Source organism: Mya arenaria, chromosome 9 (genome assembly GCF_026914265.1).
Source record: "Mya arenaria isolate MELC-2E11 chromosome 9, ASM2691426v1".
In the NCBI taxonomy this organism is placed as follows: domain Eukaryota; kingdom Metazoa; phylum Mollusca; class Bivalvia; order Myida; family Myidae; genus Mya; species Mya arenaria.
The window spans coordinates 44,746,485-44,765,289 of record NC_069130.1 but is presented as its reverse complement, the minus strand read 5'-3'; the positions used below and the strand labels follow the sequence as shown (position 1 = coordinate 44,765,289).

Sequence of the window (18,805 nt, the reverse complement as noted above, 5' to 3'; positions counted from 1 at the left end):
ATTTCCTTTAAGTTACCCTGAAAATGAAGGGGTCTTTTGTTATCATTCGTGATAACAATTATAATTTGTAATATCATAGGAACAAATGGCATCGCATTTGCCATTCCCCGTTTTTCAATTAAATGGAAATAATTATATCTTTAACGCTCGCTGACAGTTTCCATTATTTTCGCGAATAAATCCGCATACTAGTATAAATCGAGGTAAGTCATAATGCCTAGAAGAAATTTCAATCTAATTTCTACTGGGATGGCAGTCGAATTGGAGTATAAAACGATATGAATGAGCATGAAAATGAAGTTGCATAAGCTTTACTATTTATGATAGTTTTTAACGCTGTTAATGTTTAGTGGCAAACGAGAGAGGATTGTTTTAGACACTCCCGACCGTTCGAATAGTTACTGTCAAATTTAATTAGTGATAATAGATGTCGCCCTTTACCAGTAATTGTCCCTTGATGTATCTTTTAATGCTCAGACATGACATCGGTCAACTGGGAGCCTTAGTGAGAGATAGCTCAATTCAAGCCGTGTCAAGCCCATGTAAGGTAAATAAATTGGATTTTCTCAATCTTTAGTAGATCCTGAATGTTCGGTCCTTCGAGAATTCTATACCATTTGATGTATTATTTCTAAAACACAAAGCATGTTCTGCGGTAAATCGGTACTTGTTAAGGCAACACTAGTTTTAAAGGTAGGTTATAAAAGCTCCATAAACAGGTATATAGCCTGCATTTCTGGTAAATTTCTGGCACTGAATTTGCTTGTTGTTGCATTGGCCAATCCTGGTTTTGTTATGACAAAGTTTACATCTGATAAAAATGAATGAAAAATAACAAGACTATAAGAGAAATGATTTGGCGTTCCTCTCGTGACGATTTTCGGATGGCGCGTTCCGTGCCAACAGCCTCAATCCTCGCCTCCCCCGCATGTGAAACCAGTTTATTGGTAAAATTGGTAAAAAAACAACATTTTATTGTTTTTCTCTCCCGTAATATGTGTTCATGGCCCAAATTGTGGATTGTATATTTCATAATGATCATCTTAAAAAAACTCACACGATATAAAGCTAACACGTGCGTTCAATATTGAATGAGGAAACTCAAAGCCCACACATCTACGGAGAAAACACCAGAGTCCTACCCTTTCAAACCGGGGCCACGTTCCTACACTTCAATGAGACCTCTGTGATACCACTCAAAAGTTCACTCCGAAAGAATTCGTGACCAGTTTTCGTTCTAATTGCCTCCAGCGGTACTTACCAATACTGAACTCACCATTTCCCAATACTACCATTTGAATGACAAGAGCCAGCTACTGGAACCATGTATTAACGTCTTTCTGAGTGATGCAGCCTGGGATTTCGCTAAGCGTACGCTTTCTCAAAAGGATATCGGAGCGCTAGTGACCAATAAGTTTGCGTGATTTTATGATGGTCTGTCACATCTAGCAAAATACAATTAGTAAAGATGTGACCAAGAAGTTTGCTTTATGATGTGATGGTCTGTCACATCTAGTATCATACAATTGGCAAAAATGTGACCAAGAAGTTTCTTTATGATTTGATAGTCCGTCACATCAGGTATAATACAATTAGTACAGATGTGACCAAAAAGTTTCTTTATGATTTGATGGTCTGTCACATCTAGTATAATACAATTAGTACAGATGTGACCAAGAAGTTTCTTTATGATTTAATGGTCTGTCACATCTAGTATAATACAATTGGTAAAGATGTGACCAAGAAGTTTCTTTATGATTTGATGGTCTGTCACATCTAGTATAATACAATTGGTAAAGATGTGACCAAGAAGTTTCGTTATGATTTGATGGTCTGTCACATCAGGTATAATACAATTGGTAAAGATGTGACCAAGAAGTGTGTTATATGGTTTGGTGGTCTGTCATATCTAGTATAATACAATTGGTAAAGATGTGACCAAGAAGTTTGTTTATGATTTGATGGTCTGTCACATCAAGTATAATACAATTGGTAAAGATGTGACCAAGAAGTTTGCTTTATGATTGGATGGTCTGTCACATCTAGTATAATACAATTGGTAAAGATGTGACCAAGAAGTTTGTTTATGATTTGATGATATGTCACATCTAGTATAATACAATTGGTAAAGATGTGACCAAGAAGTTTCTTTATGATTGGATGGTCTGTCACATCTAGTATAATACAATTGGTAAAGATGTGACCAAGAAGTTTGTTTATGATTGGATGGTCTGACACATCAGGTATAATACAATTGGTAACGATGTGACCAAGAAGTTTGTTTATGATTGGATGGTCTGTCACATCTAGTATAATACAATTGGTAAAGATGTGACCAAGAAGTTTGTTTATGATTTGATGGTCTGTCACATCAAGTATAATACAATTGGTAAAGATGTGACCAAGAAGTTTGTTTATGATTTGATGGTCTGTCACATCTAGTATAATACAATTGGTAAAGATGTGACCAAGAAGTTTCTTTATGATTGGATGGTCTGTCACATCTAGTATCATACAATTGGTAAAGATGTGACCAAGAAGTTTCTTTATGATTGGATGGTCTGTCACATCTAGTATAATACAATTGGTAACGATGTGACCAAGAAGTTTGCTTTATGATTGGATGGTCTGTCACATCTAGTATAATACAATTGGTACAGATGTGACCAAGAAGTTTGTTTATGATTTGATGGTCTGTCACATCAAGTATAATACAATTGGTAAAGATGTGACCAAGAAGTTTGCTTTATGATTGGATGGTCTGTCACATCTAGTATAATACAATTGGTAAAGATGTGACCAAGAAGTTTGTTTATGATTTGATGATATGTCACATCTAGTATAATACAATTGGTAAAGATGTGACCAAGAAGTTTCTTTATGATTGGATGGTCTGTCACATCTAGTATAATACAATTGGTAAAGATGTGACCAAGAAGTTTGTTTATGATTGGATGGTATGTCACATCTAGTATAATACAATTGGTAAAGATGTGACCAAGAAGTTTCGTTATGATTTGATGGTCTGTCACATCTAGTATAATACAATTGGTAAAGATGTGACCAAGAAGTTTGTTTATGATTAGATGGTATGTCACATCTAGTATAATACAATTGGTAAAGATGTGACCAAGAAGTTTGTTTATGATTGGATGGTATGTCACATCTAGTATAATACAATTGGTAAAGATGTGACCAAGAAGTTTGTTTATGATTTGATGATATGTCACATCTAGTATAATACAATTGGTATCGATATGACCAAGAAGTTTGTTTGATTGTATGATGGTATTTCACATCTAGTATAATACAATTGGTAAATATGTGACCGTAAAGTTTGTTTGATTGCATGATGGTATGTCATACATTGCATAATATAAGCGTTAAATAAAACAAAGTGAGAAACAAAAAATCGGACTCTGTTCTTTAGCACTTCCAATATTGTTCTATGTTCTTTTAACATTCACAGTCATATCTAGGGCTTAAACCAGTACTAAGAACGACGCTTTCCCAGTACTTAAATTTTCTCTCATGTGTCCCAAAACTTAGAAATGTCCTGTCTATTAAGGTAAATTCATGAACTAAGAATAAAACGTGAAAAAACTGTCGTTATGTTAAGTAAACTGGTGAAACATTTATATGCAATTATTGAGTTTTGCACGATGTACAGGTATGCAACCATTTATAAGGATGTTGACTTTCGAATTCAGTACTAGAACTGTTGGTATATCATACATTAAAATGATACATATTGCATGTAGTAGCGAGCTTAACGGATTGACTAATAATATTGGTCCGGTTATTAATGGTGTCAGAACCATACAGATCGCTTGCACAGAGTTGTACGAACAATTGCATAATTTAGAGTTACAAAGCTATAGGCAATTTGTTCGGGCTTCACCCTGTCTTCCTACTTAATTGTTTGAAAAGCCAAAAGTAAACAGTTGCCATTACGTATTATCATGATATGTAATACGGGATTAAGAACAGAACAATCATTCTTAATTGGCTAGGTTAAACGACGTATTGCAAGTTATATATATCATGCTGATCATTTCTATCAAATATTGAATCATACCATCAAGTTGCTATGCACGTGGAAATTGGTATAAAGGCTCCTTTGCGGGCTGTGGTAGTGGCAGACAAATCTCTGAGGTGAATTAGACATGTGGGTTGCATCACGTACAAATTACATACATAATAAAAGAAAACAGATTTGCAGTATCATTGCTTTAAGTACACATACACATGAAAGTTAAAGTTGATCTCCAATTCGTTTGAAAAATATTGAAAACTGGTATGTTGTATCACATAAACACTATCCTCTTGTTGTCAGACACTCCTTTCTTAACCCTAAAATGGGCGCAAAAGTTGGTGACTAAGTTAATAAGAAGTAGCAAACACATGCAGGAAGTGTTATACAACCATTCTATTGAGGGATTAAAACACCATGTGTATATGTTACCCTAGCCGCACGTGACGAAGGATCATTATTTCATGATTTTCTTTTCACACATTAAAGATTTCACGAAAACACGTTTTCAAGATTTCAATTTCACCAATTAACCATTTCAACATAACAAATTCATTAAATCGCCGTGCGGTTTAAATTGTGAAGTTAAAATTTGGAACGGTTAAATCATTAAATCGCGAACTTACAAAGGGGTGAATCAAATATTTGACATCTCATCACCGAGCTTTTATATCAAGTATATGTTTAAGTTGCAGTTGAGATTGTCTTTTTAAAAGAGTTGTCTGTAAGCTCACTGACCCCTTCATAAATCAAGTTCTAGATTTTTATTATGGCATTACATTATGTACACGTGAATGATAAGCATATGGATATATAACTTTCCGTTCTGTTTCGAAAACATGTGTGCTGTAAATGAGAAATGCAATTGCAACAGCTATCGTCTAGTCGGTGTTTAGGTAAGAAACCTTTAACTAATTACTAAATAATGCATTTATTAAAAATATAAACTACTGACAACAAGATTGTTTCCTTGTATTTAATAGCAGAAATTGCAAAAAAATATTAAATGAAACTAAGAACCATTGTTTTCGACATTTATTCATCCTTTTTTGAAGATTAAAACAATATTATTAATTGTGGTAAATATTATCTCGGAGTAAGAGTGCATCTTTAATATATAGACTGACGCTACTGTTATATGATATATATTAAAGTAAGGTTATTTATTTATTTATTTATTCTTTATTTACTCTCTGGACAAAGACCACGCTAAAATGTCAATCATTTTAACATGAAAATTTGAAATAGAACTCTGGCACATGAATCTGTGACTTTAAAACATATTATGCTATCTTCGTTTTTGGTTTTATGAGCTGACATGGCAATTCTGAAGTGCATACTTAAAGGATCAAACGTAACGTATATATAATAATAATGTTTGGAAAGTACGTTGCATACTTGAACATCGCGTACATCACATCTGATTTGCGTGCGTTATTTAGAAACAACATTAGAAAAAGTATAACAATAAAAAAAAACTATGATAAGGTCTTGCTTTGGCAGAATAACAAGTAAAAACAAATGTTTTTGTTACTTCAAATTGTTTACCCCAAACAATGAACAAATGAACATATACCATATGCAAAATTCATTTAGATTAATGTCTGGGTTTTTTTTAAAGTCTCTTTGACTTCCCGAAAGGGGGCTTTGATTTCACTATGCAGATTATGTCATCTACTGATACCAAAAAACGATCCTTCGACGTCGGTCGTTTGTTCATTGATTTTGCCTTCAAACTTTTTTTCAGTATCACCTTTGATGACAACCTTCCCCATACATATCAAAATCATTCCAACACTGCAACCACAAAGTCTGAAATATCGGCTTTCAGTTGTGTGTTTGCTGCTTGAGGCAATAATGGCCATGTTTTCAGTTGTGCTTTCGCTGTTCGACGCTGTGTCATCAAACTGAGTTACTCTGTTTTCTGAATCATTATTGTTGACTCCTCAACCAAATGCTGCAAAAGCAAACACTATTTCAGTACTTTATTGCTTGAGAACCATTGGTCATTCCAACAGCAAGAAATTGCATTGTTCATTTCAGTGCATATGTCTTTATCTGACTCATCTGATCTTAGCATTTATCTTGGCCCACATAAAGAAATTTCTTATATTTTAGTTTTAATGTTTTGCCCAGTTGAAAAATTCTTTGCTTCTTAAAAAGCAGTGGTGCCTTGTCATATTTACTCATCCGTCATTCGCTTCACAGTACCAATTGTATCTCGGTCCTTGACTTTATAACAAAACTACTCACCATGTTATTTTTTATTGAATATGGCTTTGTTTTTTAACAAAATATCCAACACTTTACATCACCCCAAAGAAGTATTTGTGTAACACAATTCCAAAACAAATATCGAGAAAATATAGATTCGTTAAGTTAATCAATAAGGTTTTTCCTGCATTCCTTTTTGGTTGATCTTTTTCCAAAATTAGATAACCATGGTGGTCTTTTTGATGACGTCATAACAAATGGTGACGTAAATACAAAAAACGTTTATGCTACTGAGGGTTTTAAGTGTAATATTGGGACAAGGCAGGGATATTTATATTCTCCAATTTTATTTAATCTTTTTATCAATGATCTATGTCAATATCTTAAAGATAGTTGTAACCAGGGTGTTTTTATCACGGACAATATTCCTAATATACACTGTTTACTGTACGCAGATGATGTGGCAAATTGTGCTGATACTGCCATAAACCTTCAACGACAATTAAACGCTATTTCCGACTTCTGTAATGAATATGGGATGCAGATTAATCTGTAATTATTGTATTTAGAAACGGAGGCGCATTACGCCAGTATGAAAATTGGACACTTAATGGTTACATCGTAAGAATTACATCGATGTACAAATATATGGGTTTATTATTTACTCCAACATTATCTTGGTCTGCAGCTAAATCCAAATTAGCAGCTCAGGCAAGGAACGCTATTTTTTTTCAATTTAAAACTATCAGTTGTCATTTGGTACGTTTAATCATAATGATTTTTTTTTAACTTTTTGATACAAAGGTCTCCCCGATAGTGACATTTGGCTCAGAAATTTGGGGATTCAAGGAATGTAATGAGATTGAAAAAGTACAGCTTTTCTTTTGTAAATATTTTCTCGGAGTTAAGAGTTCTGTAAATAATTGTGTGGCTTTAGGTGAATGTGGTAGATTACCAATGTTCACTATTTATGTCTCGAAATGTGTAAAATTTTGGTGCAAAGTATTACAAATGCCTGAAAATAGATTTCATAGAAATTCATATATTATGATAATAAATCTGGATAGTTTAGGTAGGCTTACTTGGGCAACTTATATAAAAGAAATATAGTTTACATATGGCTTTGGGTATGCTTGGATTGCCCAGGATGTCGGAGATATAGATATATTTATGTGTCATTTTGAAATAAGAATTGCTGATTGTTGTAGACAAACATGGCTTGGTGATGTAAATAATTACTCACGTTGTGATACTTATAAATGCTTTAAGTCTTTATTGAATGTTGAAAGATACCTTAATATCAGTTTACCTTTTCCTATACGAAAATCATTGGCTAGATTTAGAACATCTAGTCATAAACACCATATTGAAATTGGTCGATTTTTTTGTATTGATAGGAATGATCGCTTTTGTATTTATTGTTTATTGGATAAAGACATACTTGTTATTGTAGATGAATATCATGTATTTTTTAAGTGTTCAAGATTTAATAACATCCGGTAAAATTATTTGTTCTCTTGTATCGTGGAACTACTGACATTGTTCATTTCTATAATATGATGGCATCGGAAAATGTTACCCATATTAAATCCATTGCTCTTTACATTCATAAACTCATGTTAGCTATAGATAACACTTAACTTGGTAACCAAGAAACACAACTCTTATTTAGTTACATATATGCATTTTGTTATATTTGATTTGCATTGTAACATGTATTATGGGCTGGAGGCCTTTCATTGAATAAACTTTCGTTCGTACTATAACGCAAGGACGGTTTGAATTTGTTTGGCAACATTTTAAGTATATTTCAGGTTTCCGTCCTATATTCTCTTATCTTTGCGTCACAATACTGAATTATACTAAATTATGCACGTTAGAGAGTATGTGTGTTATCCACAGAGGCTAGCCGAATTGATAAATCACTTGACTTGCAAGCAGGTGGTCTCGGGTTCCATGCCCGGACTGACCGTAAACAGCCGAAAGACGTGTTATATATTATTCATCAGAATATCGCATGGTTATTGAGTAAGGTTGGCGTAAATTTGTTTCATTACGTATACTCAAATGTTTGTGATATCCAAAACGATTGTATAATACCCATATTGTATTGATTACAAACGTACACTACATGATCCTCATCAGTATTATTTGTTTTCAGTTATCACATGATTATTATCAGCCAATATATGCATACTTTTGTTTAAATGTCCCACTTCTGTATGGTCTCATGGTTCTTGTTAGCCAATAGCGTCATTCTTCTTTAATTTATCAGGTGTGTATGGTCACATGATTCTTGTCAGTCAATCGCTTCAGTCTTGTTTAAAAAAAAACAGGTTAGTATTGACATGATACTTATCGAATATTTGCGTCATGCCTGATTCTTGTCAGTCAATCACTTCATTCTTGTTTAAACAATAGGTTTCTTGTTTAAAAAAGGTTAGTACTGACATGATTCTTATCGACTAATTACGTCATTCCTGATTCTTATCAGCCAATCGGGTCATTCTTATTTAAAAAAAAAAAACTGGTCTGTATTGTCACATGGTTCTTGTCAGTCAATCGCGTCATTCCTGTTTTGAAAAAAAACACGGTTTATATGGTCACATGATTGTTATCAGCTAATCGCGTCATTCATGTATTTAACAAAAATGAGGTTGGTATGGTCACATGATTCTTATCAGAAAAAAACGACATTCCTGTTTTAAAAAAAATCACGTGTTTATGGTCATATGATTCTCATGAGCCAATCGCGCCATTCTTGTTTGAGGTAAGAATCATTGGCATCGTTGTTTAAACAAACTATAATGACCTCACACGTTTATCATCCAATATAATAATGCTTCCTTTATCAGCACATTCAGTTTACATTTAGACAAAATAAACACGATATACAAGGACTTCTTTTATTTCTTTTTCCATTTTTTTTATATCACAATTACAGGAGTTTCACTATTTAAGAAAGATTAACAATTTATTCATTATCAAATCGAAGTGATGTTAAAAGTTTGTATTTTTAACCAAAGTAACACTATTACATCCCAAAACGTCCAGTTCCAGGCATAAATAACTGAGAGAAAAAACAAAACATTTCTACACAAAACACATTTCACAAAAATGTGTTGCGTTTAAAAAGTTGTAACACGAGTTGGAAAGAATGTGTTGTGTTATTTATTTATTCAATAATTATGGTAACGTTCTATTAATGACTTCATTTATGCAATTTAGCCAGGAATGTTTTCGAAAGGTTAACCCCAACAACGGGGCTTAAAATGTATAAGAACAATGAGATTGGACAATAAATATATTCGTATCTTATTTTTCAAACTGTTGGCAATGTCAATCGTATCCATATAAAGATATTGAAAAAAATATCCATCACGGTTGTTTCTCCGTATCTTTAATTGTTACTGGTACCCGGCGGTCATCAGCGCTTGGAGACTAACCAGGGAGCAGCTGGACACACTTTCCACAGACAAAGAGCAACTCCGCCTGAAAAATATCACCAGTACTTATTAAACATCTGTTAATTGATTAGTGTGGTTTTGAATAAATATGTAACGTATGATGACATGCTGGTACTTCAGGTACTTCGTAATTGCCTTCAACAAGCAGATATGCCTGAAAATTAAATCAGTAATAAGCATTATTAGATTAATTGATTGGAATAGAGCCAACTCTGATAAAAGTGTATCTGCGAGTTGTCTATACTAACTGAAGTCTACGTTAGTTTATGCTAAGTTCATATGTAAAGATAGCTGAAATGAATCACTCTCGAATCATGACAGGAACCACTAATTTGTGTCCATTGTTAAGGTTTAAGGGAATGTGTCCCGAATGACACTATAACACAGGAATCAGGGTTTTATTATCACATGTATACCATAATTACTGACAAAATCCATGTGTCTGAGCAAATGTCTAAGAAAGGCAGATAGTGAAAAATAAAGAGAAACATATTCTGTAATTCAATGTAGAGGCTAACACTAGATAAACAACATAACGTTATCAGAAAAAAATATGTTAATGGTTTAAATTGAATACATTTGAGCATTGACTTAATGCTACAAAATAGCAGCATGTGACATTTTAGTTAAGTTAAAATCGGAATGTTGAACACAATAACACAGATTCTGGAATTATTGATCATTTTACTCAACTAAAAATTAATTTTTGAAATATTTTTAACCCAGTCTATTTCGTAACACATTTAACTATTGTGGCTTTTTTTCAGGAACACAACCTGGCAAACAGTATGTAACTTGAGACCTGAAGAAAAGGAGAAGGTTAACAGGTATATCCATAGATATATCAACGAAATGTAAAGTTTGGAAAGAAAGGGCCGCCTCTCAGCTACGTGCACTCCATTCCTTATTATTCCTTCACGGTATTCTCTTTTATTCTCTTTTTTATCATATTTGAGAACATCTGAAACAAAAACAACATATAGGTTGCTCGTGGTAGGCAATTACATGACATTTAGCAGATGTGTTTACTTCGCTTCCACAATTTATTTTCCCCGATGGGAAATATGATGATATATTGAATTTGTCTGAACATTTCGGTCCTCTTCGACAAATCAGGGTCTCCAGTACCGTAAATTCAATTAAGACGGCCTTACGACAATAATATCAATTAAACATCAGCTGTTATCGAATTTATTGGGAAAAACGATGCAATCATTTCCCGCGAGACACCCTATTCGGTAGGTGCTCAATCAAGCCATGTCATGGTAGCCGTAAAAATCTGGCATCATTCTTAAGACCGATTTACAAAATAGTTAAACTTGATAAGTAAACATTTTGTTAAAAGGCTCTAACAAAGAAGAAAAATAGTGTCTCAATACTGGTTAATTGGGTCCTAAAGTGAGTAGACAACAAATGATTTTATTGCAAGAATACAAGAAAATTGTATAAAAAACAACTTAAAAATGATATCGCTGCGTACGACGCATTGGATCCTACTAACTGATGTACCACATCGTGTACTACTAATGTATCTTTAGCTTTTTTGCATTCTTTTCAAATGCGAAATTTACTGTGTTTGTCTACCACGAAAAAAGATCTTTGATGTTGGTATATGTATCTGTACTAAATACCGGACCTTCAAATGCTAAATATACACACTGTAAACTGGGAAATTAGTATGGGCTATTTTCAAACGGGTAAACTCGGCTGAGACAGCGATAGTATTTGAATCATGTTAAATAATGTCTCGTTTTGATAATTCTAGGCTTGGTTTGAGGAAATACTGAAATTGCCGATTTAAGGACCATCTTATGTTGATGACATTTTGAAAAAAGTAGTGTTTGATTAAAATGCATTTGTGTTACTGAAATATTATATAAATGCCATGTTTAATATAATCATAGCAAAAACCCAAAGGCTTCAATTTTGACAACAACACTGCGATTTGAGCATTTCAAGAACGTCATGACAAGTTGTCCTCATTGCAGATATCTCCTGAGACCCTAATGCTAAAAGCAAGACGGCTGTATATTTTTTGAAAGGACGCTTCGCAAATATACTGACGATACGATAAGGTTTACTACTTATTTCCTGCCATAAAGGCGTTCCACACTACAAAAGTCGTTTAAAGGTCCAAAACATTTTTGAATTATTTCTTATTTAGTTTTGAGGTTCAATAGTGTAGCTGTAATAAAGAGTTCAGCAAATTTTACAAAATAAGTTTTAATCAGATTGCAAACATCCAATCAAAATGCATTTGCATTTACGGAATTGTCTTTTTACAAAATGAATATATTTTTCCTGTCAAATAGTCAGTACTGCCCAATCAACAATGTCTTATGGTTTTGTTTTGATTGCAGCTAGATTTTAGAATGATATAAGCCTTTTTGTAACCAGGTAAATAATTGTATCCACTATTTTTGCATTGAATACCTTTCTTATTTGAAATGATATCACACAACAGTGTTGATAAAGTGGTCTGGGATGTTTTTGTCACAAACACATAGTTATCATGTCGACAGACGCTTCCGAATAATTACAAATGTTTTTGATACGAAATCTTATAAAATCTTCTTTCGTTAAATTCGGTCAACTCATTATCAACCCAAATTAGGAGGCAAAGGGCGTATGTTTCACTCCCTAAAAAAGACTGCTCCTCATAATTATATATAACGTGAACTTTTCATACGCTTTAATTTTTTCCTTTCCCCATCCTATTTTGCACTGAGGAAAAATCTTATAAAGATTATAATGATATACACGTTCCTTCCGAGTTCTTTTAGAGTAAATTTCGAAGTTTGTTATTCTGCAATTTGTTTGCAAAATGTAAATTATAAACAACACTTAAAATTACTAAATAAGCGATAACATGAAATGGCAGAATTCTGCCACAATTAAAAGAAGAATCTGACTTACTTAAGAAACAAAACTAATAACCTAAACGGATACGATATTATGAATAACATTACTGAAATATTTTTGATACAGATTAGAAAGCAAACAACTGAAATGATGAATGCTTCTTTTGCCATTGGTTTGACTTTGAAGCATAATTAAAACATTACACAGCAAAAACAATATTTATATCACGTGACCAAGAAATCCCATTTTATTGGTTTTCAAAGCGCTTTATATCACGCCTCCAACATAAATGACGCACCGTCATTTGTCCAGGACTGATCACCCTGTGACCCTATATTTTTCCATAAAGGTTCAACGAATTTATACCGTTCCAAAATGACGTCTTTTTGTCCGATTCCGATGGATATTCCGATTTCCTTTGCCACCGTTTATCCCATAAGGGGACACCTACTAACCCCGTATCTTATAATATACTTGAGTATCAACAATATTTGAAGATAGTGAAGTTGAAAAGTGGTTGCGTTTAGAAATCGGAAACGTGTTGAAGCACTTAGATATTTTTTCCGCAATCCCGCCTCGATTCCCTTGTGGCTATTTTATTAACTTGAGAGAGTCGACATTCATGTTTTAAATGACAATATGTCACTTTGTACTATGTCAATTTTATCAAACACGGCATACTGTCAAAGTATTCCATACAGCTGTGAAATAGTAGACCTTAATATTTCTCTGGAGACAAGCACATATGTTAATATTAATAAGATCGATCCAGTCAAATATTTTGAACATTGTGCTTTTACAACTCATATTTATCTTATTTGTTTTTCGAATAACCAAACGTCTAAGTATTGTCAAAGCAATGGCGTCGTCGTCGGCGTCGGTAACACCAACGTACTAATCTTTAACCTTTACCTTGACCATAACTGAAAAAGTCCAGTATATTCAAATGAAACTGGGTACTTATGTTGCCTGAGACAATACTAACATAAATAGCAAGTGCAATAAGTCTGGCTCTCATAATTGCCGAGTAATGACCCTTTTTGTCAAAGTGAAATATACGAGCGTTCGCGTTTGCTCCGCGACGCTATTGTTAATTTCATGAATTGACTGTTAAATAATTCAGTGAGGAATTTATTTGTTCAGCTTCATTTTAATTCGTATTGCAATTAATTGGAAAATGCTAGGAAAATCCCACTTGAACGTCGTTCTTTGAAATCTGCTATTGTTTTGGGTATGGAAAGTCATACTGCTTCGACCCAGAAAAATTAGTAGTTGTAAATTTTAAGTATTATTTCATGTTATCAAAACATATTTATAATGATATGAAAATTACCTAATAATGTTGTCGTATGTGATCAATTATACTTTATGCTAAACACACACTATTTATATCTGTCTAGAAGGAATTAAATATGATATTCATTGTCGATTGCAAGAGCATTATGAAAGATAAGGCTGTACTGTGTTATGCTTTTGCGCATAAGATCACGTGTTATATGTCTTAACAATTTACCAGCATATGCCATATTTCATTTTCAGAAAAAGTATTAAAATGTGAATGCTTTCATATTCCTTATAAACGTACGAGGTTGATCCGCTTTTACTAAGTTTTACTATGACGATCCTATGACAAGTTAACATGAGTATGAGTGTATTTTCAATCCTATGTTAAGCAACAGCGAAATTGCTAAGTTTGCTTAGTTTGTCTTCTTCTGTTTCATCAGTATACGCTGACTTTATATCATATATGTTTTCAATTGGGTTGCAATCTGGTTCAGAATACAGGTATGCGAAAGCTTTTTATCTGAAAGCAAAGCATGGTAAAAAAGATAAAAAAGGAACATTTACTACTACCTCCGCGTGTTTGCGTTCTGAAGGGTCGGAATCGTTTCTGGGGCATAACTCTCGCAAGACCTGTCTGCTCTTCGCTGTTGTCAAAACGCTTTGCGTACTGCTGTTCCTTGTTTCTCTCTTCGATTGCTAACACTTCACGTAAGTCTTTGAGCAGTTCTAGTTTCTGGAAGGAAAACGCCAGCATCATAATACACTTTGAAATTAAACTCGTATTTAAAATTAAAACATACATATGAATTCCAAATATTAAAAGTGATAAACCATTTACTACTTACTTAATGATGCATTTGTGGAAAATATTAATAACTGATAAAAAGATTATAACCGTATTTATGATAGCTGAAGAAGCACAAATATTAAATGGTGGGTCCTAAAAGATATACAGCGATCAACGCATCAACGCAGAAATACCGTGTTTTCTGCATCTTTCGTTCTAATTAAATACGTTATCATTCTTAAGAACCTTTGTTTTTGATATTTATTAATCTTTTTCGGTAAATTAAAACAATTATAGTAATTGCGGTACATCTTATTTGGGAGTAAGAGTGCATCTTTAAAGAAAACTTTAGATCTATTGAAAAATTGTTAATCTTGTACCTTATGAACATTTATTCACGGTTTTAGACTGTCCGCGACAGTAAAAACATCATTTCTTGTTGTTTTTTGAAACATTAATTTAAACCAATATATTTATTGAAGTAGAAAATGTAATTGGTAAAGGTTATAAGTGTACATTTACCAAAATAAATTGGCCTGGATGGTAACAGACTAGTAACTCTTTCACCAGCTAAGTGTTTGAGATGATGTTTTGCCTACTGACCAGTGGGAGGCTGTTTGCTTTAATACAAACATAAAGAGTAAGAAATGTTCGGTTGCAAACAAAATGGCGGTTTTATAAGAAAAGTACTGATTTTCGTAAAAACTTTTGCCTGGTATGTAGACTTTTTTTATATTTTGTAAACATAAATGTGTCCAGTACATATCGGAAAGCATATACAATTATCCTTTAGCGATATCGTGCACTACAAAACAAAGTAGAACAATTTTCACTTAACAGATTAATTATTCTTATTATGAAACAAGTACAATATGTAATCTTATCGTTTTCAAAAACATCCTGTGCCAATTTGAGGTTTTCATTGAAATGATAAGAATCTTTAGTATCTGAATAATTTTAACATACAGGACCGTACTCTAGCAATACACATAAATATTCAAAGATTGCCGGTGAGAGTTCTAGAAGTTCTGTTTTTGATTCTCGATTCACACGGGACATTACTCTATTGAATTTAATATGAAAACTAAGCCCTTTATCTCGCAAGTTGTTACGTTTCGGAAAGAAAACACTACAAGATGAGGGGTTCATTTGGGATGGCTTCAAGAGTGCAAATCTTCCAACATTGTCAACGTGATTCATTTAATTTTCCCTATATTTATCTCTATAGTCCATGTACTTGACCTGGTACGTATAGTAAAGTTCAGAATAACCAAGATATAACATTAATGAAACATCTCTTGTGTGCTTAAAATGTTTCATTAGGTTGTCTAAATGTCTGTTCTTGTAATGTTAAACGGTAATGCTATATATAAAGGCGACCATCTCAATATGTGAAGGAAATGAATGCATCGCTCTAACGTGTTTAACACAATAATTTATTGCCTTTGTTAGCTTCATCGTTTATTCTTTGTCATGATAAAATATCAATGAACATTCAATAAGATTGGATGCTCTTGCTATTTTATCCTCAAAAGGTGTCATTTGTTTTTTTACCGTTCTAATGCGATTCACCTTGCATTATTTCTCAAAGGATATTTGATATATGATATTTTGGGATACACAGAGAAGAACGCACTTGCCAATATTGCAAATGTTATATTGATAATGAATTCCATTTTTTGTTAAAATGTCCTTTATATAATGTGTTTAAGGAATGTATATATTGCAAAATACTATCAATAATACCCTACTATAGATAAATTTTATACTTTTATGTCTAGTAAAATGCTCTGATCATACGCAATGTTTATATATCATGCATTTAAAGAAAGAAAATATTTTATGGAGGTTTATGTTTGATATTATTACATGTCAATCTCACTATTACCTTTGTATCATATATATCTGCGTTTGTGTTTGTGTACGGGCCGGAGGACTTTTGCCCAATAAACTTGGATATTTAAACTTTATATTGTTGTACATTGAATCTGTCTTGTATGCTCTTGATTTTTTCGCTCGTCTGTATTTCGAAGAAATATTCGAGGTATTGCCATACCCTTGGTGGTGTTATTGTCTGCGTTTGCTTCGTCGTTGTGCAAAAGCTTTCACCTTGGACATTACTCAAAACCGGTCTTAAAGGTATCCCAATGAATCTCGGTACACATATTCTGAGTCTGAGTCCTAAACACAGAATTAAAACATTCATGCTTATGTTCCCTTGAGTAGTAACTTCTGTATTAACCATTGGATAAATTATCAATAAGTATCACAATGATCGTTTATCAAACATATACCTGAGGATTTGCTATGTCTGAATCGTCTGTAGGGTAGAATGTGTCCATTGGGGCACTATGATCGTTTGACAAAAACATACCTGAGGATATACTATGTCTGAATCGTCTGTAGGGTAGAATGTGGCTAGTGGGGCACTATGATCGTTAAACAATTATACACCAAAGGATTTACTATGTCTGAATCGTCTGTAGGGTAGAATGTGGCTAGTGGGGCACTATGATCGTTTGACAAAAACATACCTGAGGATTTACTATGTCTGAATCGTCTGTAGGGTAAAATGTGTCCATTGGGGCACTATGATCGTTTGACAAAAACATACCTGAGGATTTACTATGTCTGAATCGTCTTTAGGCTAGAATGTGTCTAGTGGTGCACAATGATCGTTTAACAAACATATACCTGGGGATATACTATGTCTGAATCGTCTGTAGGATAGAATATGTCTAGTGGTGCACAATGATCGTTTAACAAACATACACCAGAGGATTTACTCTGTCTGAATCGTCTGTAGGATAGAATGTGTCTAGTGGTGCACAATGATCGTTTAACAAACATACACCAGAGGATTTACTCTGTCTGAATCGTCTGTAGGATAGAATGTGTCTAGAGGGGCACAATGATCGTTTAACAAACATACATCAGAGGATTTACTCTGTCTGAATCGTCTGTAGGATAGAATGTGTCTAGAGGGGCACAATGATCGTTTGACAAGCACATACCTGAGGATTTATTATGTCTGAATCGTCTGTAGGATAGAATGTGTCTAGTGGGGCAGCTAAAGAGGCACTGAGAATGGTCAGCATGACGATGACGATCGACACCACTTCACACCACATTGTACTGCTGAGTTTCATCTTGATCTAGCGTTCCTGGATGGAATCCTGAAAGTGAACGAAATAAGATAAGAGAAAGGAAGGATAAAGTATCTTTGGAGTCGGCAAGATATTTTATATTTTAATAAAGTAACTCAGTAGAGTCTATAAACCGACAGGAAACGCTTGACAATTTGTAATTCGTATCTAGCTCTTAACCAAACGAACCTAATGATACTAAAGAAGACGAAAGTTTGGTTTTATTCCAACAAATTGATATTCAGTGTTGCTTGATAAACTATTAATATTCGGTTGTTGTTGTTGGTTTTTTAATTTAAGAAGTTGCATCAGTTCTCGAAGCCATCAAGATTGCTCAGTCAAGAAAAAACGTTAACAGCACATTGTATCCACCCTATGCGTTTCAAGGTCCTATCAATGTTCAAAAAAACATTCATATCTTGCAGATGTTTTAGTTGAAAGCTACTTTATCTAAAATTGTAATTTCATCACGTACATTTAAGCATTTGCTCCATTGTATGTACATTTATATAACGTGTCTTGTTATTTTCACAATGTACATATAAGTCGGGGTATCCTTGATGAGGAGTTAAGTGTTCTGTCAGCTAGTTTACAACTATCTATCACACTTTGCAACGAATGTATCTCGCAGTATCTCGCAGTATCTCGTGGTTTACAAACCACGTGAGTTTACGTCACAAGGGAACAGATTGGATATTTGCAGCCAAAAATGCGTCTTTTTTCAATTATCATTATTCAAAATATGACAAATGCTAACATATCAAGCGGAGGATGACCTATTAAGGATTAGGTATGCGTACGCAAAAGGTCAATATGAACTTTTTGGTGTCTCAAGCGAGAATAAGGGACAACCAAAAGAAAACCGAAACATTTTTGTCACAGCTTCGCACTATAAAAACGTAATATATTTGATAAAATATGTGCCCAGGTACTTCTTATATGCATTATACATATTAAGTTTACTTTTTTGCCTTTCACAGCCTTTGTGGAAAATAAATCAGTGCATATCGAT

At 33.5% G+C, this 18,805-nt stretch overlaps 1 protein-coding gene across 2 annotated transcripts in view; it reads right to left on the bottom strand.

The window, feature by feature from the left end:
• Positions 1-9,139: 9,139 nt before the first annotated feature.
• LOC128203446 (uncharacterized) overlaps positions 9,140-18,805 on the bottom strand; it is a 34,650-nt gene continuing 24,984 nt past the window's right edge. The window contains exons 2-4 of one of the 2 annotated variants that reach the window (XM_052904861.1): positions 17,662-17,823; positions 14,428-14,593; positions 9,140-9,739 (exon numbers count right to left, since the gene is read on the bottom strand). In XM_052904861.1, coding sequence (XP_052760821.1) covers positions 9,675-9,739; positions 14,428-14,593; positions 17,662-17,796 — 366 coding nt within the window. In that variant the 5' untranslated portion in view covers positions 17,797-17,823 and the 3' untranslated portion in view covers positions 9,140-9,674. The remainder of the gene's footprint in view (positions 9,740-14,427; positions 14,594-17,661; positions 17,824-18,805) is intronic. The other variant, XM_052904862.1, reaches the window with a different exon arrangement.